This window comes from Nelumbo lutea, chromosome 5, assembly GCF_056320005.1.
Source record: "Nelumbo lutea isolate HS-2025 chromosome 5, American lotus-T2T, whole genome shotgun sequence".
In the NCBI taxonomy this organism is placed as follows: Eukaryota; Viridiplantae; Streptophyta; class Magnoliopsida; order Proteales; family Nelumbonaceae; genus Nelumbo; species Nelumbo lutea.
Window position 1 is genome coordinate 24346740 of NC_142688.1, and position 8337 is coordinate 24355076.

Genomic DNA, 8337 nt, shown 5'->3' on the forward strand with positions numbered 1-8337 from the left:
GATCCTTCAACTTTAGGCAATCTTGGATGATATTCCTTAGGTTCCAAGGAGGATGGGACTGGTTCTTGAGACAAGAGATAACCAGCTTTGAATCCCCTTCAATAATCTCCACCTCCGCCTCCCTGAAGTTTGCCACTAAGTTGTGAGCCACCCACACAGCCCATGCCTTTGCATTGTTGATCATAGAAACACCAAGAGTGTAGCCTTTGAAATCTAGAATCTCACTCCTATTGTTCCTAGCCACCGCACCAATAATACACATACCAGTGGTACGACGAGAAACATCAAAGTTAATTTTAATTGATCCAACTTCAGGAGAGATCCACTTAATGTTCTTCCAATTATTGAAATTGGGTCGTTTTTCAACTCCCTGAATTCCTTGAAAGCCAAAGCTGCTGTCAATAAGCCACCATCACCACTTTTACCATAGTATGAGATTGGCTGAAAACACAGGTTAACATTTCTACTATCAAATCCTTCTTATTGAAATTTCAAAAAAATGGTGGATTAGAGAAAATACCAAAAGGGTGTCCATGTCCTACGATATGAATTGTTTTTCTTATTGCTGGTTTTAAAAACAAATCAAAACCATCTAATTTAAAATCAGATTGCTTTTCAAGACAAAAACATAAAAATCATATTCTAGCTGTATATGTGCCTTTTGTTTTCAAAAGTAAAACCCAAACATGCTCTTGAATTTTTAGTGTCTAGTTTCAAAAACATATTTTCATGTAATTATTTTATGAGTCATGTTTTATAAATCATATAATTTTTACACTACAATTTTTTTTTTTTATTTTAAAGCAATTATTTTGATGGTTAAAAAACATGTATTGTTTTTTTAACAGAACCTTATTTTCTATTGAAAAAACAATCAACATATTTTGTTTTTTTTTTCTGCTGATGTAATTTCAAAAACAAATGAAAACAAAAAAATCATGATGTATAACGCACCCCAAGTTAGCAATGCGTATTATTCAAAAGAATAAACACCCAATATTTCCAATATGTGCGAGTGCGACATATATATATAGAATTCAAATAACCAAATTGTGATTGTTGCGTTTGGTTGCAGTGCAATTTTATTTGCACTAGTACAAATGCATGAGAGTGCAAATCAAATTATGCAAATTTTGGATTAACTTTGTTTTGGGTTTTACTTTATTCTGCCTCATGTCTTAATTTACTCCATTTGTACTGCAATCAAACAAAATAAGCTAAAATTTGAAAGAAAATAGGTCAAAATTTACACTCAAATCATTTGCACTGCCATAGTTTTGCATCAGTACAAATTTGTTTGCATTGCAACCAAGCACAGCCTTAGTTACAAATGGCACCTCATAAAGGAATTTTCATGGCCATAAGAACTATATCGTGCAGCAACAAGCAAATAACGCAGCTACCTGTTACAACGTCGAAGTACAATCTAAGCTTGAGCTTTTAGCTTTGAATCATTCTCTTATCATTGAACTTAATCTAGACATAAATAAGCTTTTAGCTTCAGCTCAACACTTACATCTCCAACTGCATTAGAATCAGCTTTGACACCCTAGACGCAATACCAAATTATTTACCTCCAACCACAGTATTCCCTCTACCACCAGTAAGGACCAAGGGAACACACCCCCACATAGTCAAGTGGTCCTTGTGTTAAAAAGAACTGATATATTGCTTCTTCGCTTTAAATTGTTCAGTTCCTACATGATCATCCTCACTTCTTAGATCTTGGCTCTTGGTACTATCCATTTTTGAAGTCCCTAGCCCAGATCGGATAATATATATCCGCACAATACTTCCTTTTCTGCCTCTCTGTCCTGTAAATTCAAAAATGCACTTGTCATTCTTTCGCAGGTTGCTTTCCCTCCAGAAAGCTGACCACCCTGTAGAAAACGTAGCTCGGCCATCCTTCCAGAAAGAGACTTTTACAGGCCATGACTTCCCATACAGATCATAAAGGACCACATGAGGCTTTATGTCAAGAAGATTTATTATTACCATTTCTTTTGGAACAATCTGCAGCCAGCAGTCAAGGCATTATACATATGAGAACGAAGTTCAATGTCTACCTCTGCAGTATAATGACAAAATTTGAAAGAGAAGATTATTGGTTAACTTTTACAGGCCGATATATTTTAATCTTGTAAACAATCATCATCAAAATTGAGGAACAGGAAAACATTCATATGGCAGCACTTTCAAATTAGTAATGCAGGAAATAGTGCTAAATAATGACTATAGTTGCAGGTGTACCATGGATTCTGAAGAAGGGAGAAATGTTTTGGTTCAATCTACAACATAGAAAGGGTTGTATCATATAGCCAACAAAACCTACCTCAGATTCATGAATCTTTGTCTCTACCATTGAAAATATTATTTCCAACATTTCCCAACATAAAATCAGATACCCTCATAATGGTACTTCAGCAACCCTAGGAACGGCTACACTATAAATTCATCTCATAATTTGGTGACGAAATTACTTCTCCAGAAACAACCTATGTTATCCAGATTCGGCAGAGACATGGCTGAAGAAGGTTTCAGATGTAAAATGTCAACTAAAACTGGATGTCCAAGATGGCATCTTTCTAAAGGTAGTTGGGTATCATAAGAAATAAATTAAGGCAACTATACTTGGCATTTATAACTCTCCACCACAAGCTGTGTTCTTTTGTCTAAACTTCAACAGCCATATACCAAGAACTTCATTCATAAACTTTCACAACTCGCAATGCAAAAATCCAGGCACTACATGCCCCTGGAGCTATGTGTAGGAATAGAGATAAGAAAGAAAAATAAATGGCAAGATATCAAACCATACCTTCAATGAAAGTAACCCCAGTTTGCCCCCACCCTGCAAAAATTACTCTGGTGAAAAGACCCCAATAGAAGCTTTTCTTTAAAGCCCAGTAGGATGCAGGAAGTTTCCTAAATAAAATGCAACATAGAGCATAGTTTTCAAGGTATTAAAGCATGGAGGGGGGGGGGGGGTGCCTTGTCACCTAGGCATTACCTAGATGATAGAATTTTGTATATAGAAACCATGAATCCTAGGGTAATTCCCTAGGTTCCATAGCAACCAGCAACCATCTTTTATTGATAATTATTCATAAACTTCATAAAAAAGTATAAGCTTCATATTAAAACATAGAAAATCAAACAATATTGACGATGTTGATAAAGATAAAGACTGCCTTAACTCTTGATTGGAGAGAATTATAAGTTCTCCCCTGCTTATTGGTTCAGGTTTTGAAGTTTGAGGATTCAAGACAACATAGTCAACATGTGTGTTGATTCAGCCCTAAAAAATAAGAAAATAATAAAAAGAAACTAATATATAAACCCACAAAATGAATATTTTAATTTAATAATATCTATTTAATTATTATAATATCAAAAAACAAAGAAATAAAAGTGTTTCACAGTGGCATGTACAAAATAGGTAAGTGATTAAACAAGGTGACCATCCATGGGCACCTTATCACCTAGGCATCACCTTGACAACTATGACATAAAGATCCATAATATTCTCTGTCCATACCCCCATATAAACAGTTCACCATTGTTAAGATTTATAAGTATCCTCAAAACCCCTTCAAACAGCAAGGCTTGCATATAAAGTATCTGAATTGCTATTAAGAAGGAAAACCATGTTCACCCCCAACAGAAAGCCTTCTAACATTCAATCCTTCACCTCTCTATTGCCACTTCACTAGAGCCTCTGCCAGTGTGATGCAAAGAAATGGTATGAAACCATCAAATCTGGAGATGCTGGACTAACTCCTTGAAAACTCCTCTGGAGAGCCATCAATAAGAAAAGATGCTGCATAATTCAACCCTCATTTCAGATCAAAATTGAACTGGACAAGCATATGCTCCGACCATTCCCATACACCTCATCATGGGCTACTCCAAAATCCAACTTAATTTTCAATAAGCTTTCTAACCGCCAACATGTCATTGAGAATCTACTATCCATTAGAAGAAACCATGTCTTCAGGAGATAGGCAAAAATAGAAACCTATTTCTCATCATCAAAACTTTCAAGGAATATCATTGGACTTCATATACTGTATATTCTAGTACACTCATTTCATTTAATATATGGAATTTGAACCCTTGACACATCCCTGATTCTAGCTGAGAAGCAAACCCCACTCAGCTTGATGGTAAAGAAAAAACCTTTATACTCCTTTCTATGGAATCAGAGGATGTTGGTTAAAAATACTTGCCTTCCAGAACAAAAAACACACCTTGCATTTGGTCACAAACAATCTCCTCCTAAAAAGAGATGGTTTAGAATTCAATCCAGGAACCTTTAAATTTTAAAAAATTCTTTAACATAATTTGAAAATATGTTTCCACTTCAGGACAGAACAGTTTGCAACTACATTTTGAAGTTATGGCAAGCAATACTTCAGAGGAAAAATTAATGATCAACTCATGTATAAATTGTCAAATAGATAGAAATAAGATCAAAATAGTTAGGTAAAAAACCAAAGTTCAAGTCAAATTAAGGAGAGAAAATCCTTTTAACATGGAATTGACTTGGTGCAACGGTTGGGTTGCTCAATTGCGACCTGGGTGACCAGAGTTCAAATCTTGGAAGCAGCCTCCCTGTATGTGCAGGGGTCAGGCTGCATACATACATCCCTCCCCAGACCCTGCATTGGCAGGAGCCTCATGCACTGGGCTGCCCTTTATATCCTAAATGGAATATCCCCATACATAAGTCATCCTCTTATAACTCACCCGACTTGTCATGGGGCCATTTGACAACTTCCTTAACAAAGACAACATTATGGAGGGACATGCATGAAGACACCACAAATCAGCATCCAAAGACTGCTGCATATCCATTTTCAAATCCATCATCTTCCTTCACCAGTTCACCTATCCATTTTCTAGTCCCCCAACCCCATAGATGTTCTGTTTCCATTCAGCATCCTCTCTCATTCAACAAATATCCCAAGGGACAAGCTTCTGTTAGTATCATGATTGCTAGTAATAACAGCAGAAAAGCAGAAAATTACTTGTTAAAGGGACCTTATCAACAAAAGAATGCTAACACCTTATGAGAGCTTTCTTCTATGCACAATAGACAGGAGTTTCAGAAAGAAGATAAAATGTCAAATGTAAAAATATAAAATATAGCATCGGAATAGAAGTTAAAAGACTCACCACGGTGTATGGCATACTCCGTTTAACATACACTGTAAAATGCGGATTCTTGGGTTTAAAAAATCGAGCAGTTTCAATCAACCTGTCTTCTGCAGCATTGGCTGAAGAACTCCTTTTTGATTTAGTAGATCCATCTACAACATGTAAGCCTCTACTTAACTGTTGCTAAAGAAAAATTAAGAGAAAGTGGTGGAATGTTAAGGAGATAAACATGATATAAAAACTTACACTTCGTTTCCCCACTCATTTCATGGATCCTTTCAGAATAAGTTTGTTTAACCTGGGTTTTCTTGTTAAATCGTCCCCTTGCATCTGATTCTTCCTTTATGTTTACAAATGAAGGCTCCCTGTGTTTCCTATAATCTAATGGTTCATTCTCCTCACAGCCACTTTTACAATATAAACTTTCATTCTTTTCGCAACCACTTCTACCAAATATTTTAACATCAAATACAGAATTACCATCATATCTGAAGACCAAAAAATCTCCAAGTTCCAATGAATGATGTTTTACAAAACCCTGCCAACCATTCTGGAAGAAAATATCATTTTCAATTTGTTGCAACTCCACAGACCAGGTCTTCCCAGTAGGATTTTTAAGGATGGTCCAGTTCGGAACCACTCCATTGAAGTGCTCAATAAAGGCAGGTGGTATGCACTGCAGTATACAAACTAGCCGAGCTTATTTCAAAAAAGATTAAAACAAGAATACAATGAAGAAAATTATGTGCTACCCAATTCCATACTATGTTTCTTTCTTTACTTTTACATATAGTGCATATTGCATCATCTGCTGTGACGATCATCATATACACACCATTATTTAAAAGGTAGAAGCTTTGGGATTGGGAGCACAAGCCAACCATCAAAAAGTGGATCCATTTTTTCACAAACAAAATATTGGAATGAGGTCAGATGAATTTTCCCTGAATGAATGCCTTCTCAGTTTTCTTAACAGCCTGAAATGAATCCACTTCTGTTGACTATGGTGTGGGTTGAAATGCTATACGGAACTGAATTAAAATAGTTTCATTTTCCATTGCATCGAAAGAGGACCTAACTGTGTAGAATAAGGAATAGCATATATATCATCTATTTCTGTGTCCTCTCTTTTGATATCTATTTTTCGACTAAAAAAAGTGTAAATCCAATCGCAGCTCAAAAAAAGTGCAAATCATATTATTTTCTATGAAGACCAATATATATAGTGATTAGTGCAGTAAACAGAGAATAGTTTAGGAATGGCCAATAGAGCAGCACTACTGGTAGCATGATGATCTTTATTCTTTTACATGTCCCCTGCAGGAAAGCGTGAAATATCATTTCTTGTTAACCAAGAAAGTTTACTACGTTGGTGACAGAACGTGGAGATCAAGGAAGAAAACCATGACCGTGAGCCCATTACTGAAGCCAAAATCCTCACACCAAGGATTAACTCAAATGGTTAGTGGAGAATGCCCTTGATAATTTTGCATTCAATGTCCCACCATAAGATAATTCCTATGATCAACCTATTAAAACATAACATCATTGTTTCTTTCAAAATCCCATTCAAAATAACCGCAAAGGGAAGTTGCTATTGAATCCATCTATCTACCTATAAATGAAGGATAGACCATGAATAAAATAGTAAGGCTCTTCGAACTAGTTGATTGAGAAAAAGAAAAAGGCAAAGAAATCATTCAGAGGTGGCGGAAAACATAGAACCCCAATAAAATTACAGAGAAAAGGAGGATTGTTTTGAATAGTATATGATTACCAGTTTATCAGAGCTGCGGGAAGGGTAAAATATCTTGAAGAATTGAGGTCTCTCAAGGGAAGAGATTTTTCGCTTGCTAGTTTTCACCATTTTCTAGTTTCTTTCTCCAATAGACTGTGAAACAGAGACACCAAAGAAAGCGTGAGACCGGAAGAGTAGGGTTTGTGTGGACGAATTGCCCAGGAGGGAGTCAGTCAGTGTTGGTGGGAGTGGGTACTGGACAGAGTGTAGCTTAGAGCTAGAGGTGTTAGCAATTTGGGAAGTAGACATCAAGTTACAAACCATTAGCCAAGAAAATGTTAAAATTAGACTGGTAAACCTGTGACACTTGACAGAAGGTCTTTACCATTGACCAATTGGTCCAATTCCCTCCAAGAAAAAAAGCATAATAAAATGACATTAATCCCAGGGATATCACGTCTACCAGATTGATCTATAAATCTCGGGCTTCGTTCCATGGATCCAACGGTTAAGCATAGAAGCACTTACATTACAAAATTAGGTCTCACCACACAATGTTACGACATATCTGCATGCCCCCCAAAGGGCATACCGCGTTACGCTCGATGCTAGGTGCCTCGGTGGTAGGGATGGCAATTTTTTGGGACCCAACTTCTCCGACCCCATGTTGATTGTTTTGGGAGGGGGAGATGGAACGGGAATTAATAGGAATTTCCAATCTGATTATATAAATCAAGAACGGTGTAAACTTTGATTTTTTCCATGTTTGAAAGGAGAGTATAATCTAAGTAAAGCCTATTAAACGTAAAGTCTTACATTTATCGATGCTTGGAAGGAGAGTGTAATCGGAGTGAAACCCATTAAACGTAAAGATTTACATTTATCGATGTAAATACTATATTGATTTTATTATATAAATACTACATCGATTTTATGGTAAAGTACAGACATGCTCAGTACATATTTCTGATTTTTATAAAATATCAACAACTTGCATTCTATGCATTAATACTCTTTGTGAATTAGCATCAATTCCAAGCTAGCACCTGCCCCAACAGTATTTTGGGTCTACCCCAACAGTACAATAAGCTTACAAACTCTAACACTGGGCAAAACTGTCATTCTCCCTTTGGTCACTTTTATGGTTCAGTTTTACATTGATTATTGATAACATTTTACATTGATTTCAAACACAGTCTAAACATTTATACTTGATATCCAAGAAAAGCAATAATAAATCCACTTATTAACACTTAGACATCATTAAGCACCACATCAGCAGCACAACCTATTTAGAGAAAGTGATAAAATGAAGTTTCCCCCAATAGTAAGTATTCATATAAATAAGACCCGCTTTTGCAAGTTTCTATACATATGGAATAATGAGGAAAATACTGAAATGACGCCTATGTGACAATATTTATTCGATAAACACCCAT

General features: G+C 36.0%; 1 protein-coding gene across 1 annotated transcript; it reads right to left on the minus strand.

The window, feature by feature from the left end:
- Positions 1-1223: 1223 nt before the first annotated feature.
- On the minus strand, positions 1224-7324 carry LOC148851053 (putative B3 domain-containing protein At5g66980). The gene is made up of 4 exons (XM_088942875.1): positions 6938-7324; positions 5407-5836; positions 5179-5312; positions 1224-2013 (listed from the first exon to the last, which is right to left on the minus strand). The coding sequence occupies exons 1-4, from the start codon at positions 7025-7027 to the stop codon at positions 1651-1653; spliced, it is 1017 nt and encodes a 338-aa protein (XP_088799001.1). The 5' UTR covers positions 7028-7324; the 3' UTR covers positions 1224-1650.
- Between the last annotated feature and the right edge of the window lie 1013 nt (positions 7325-8337).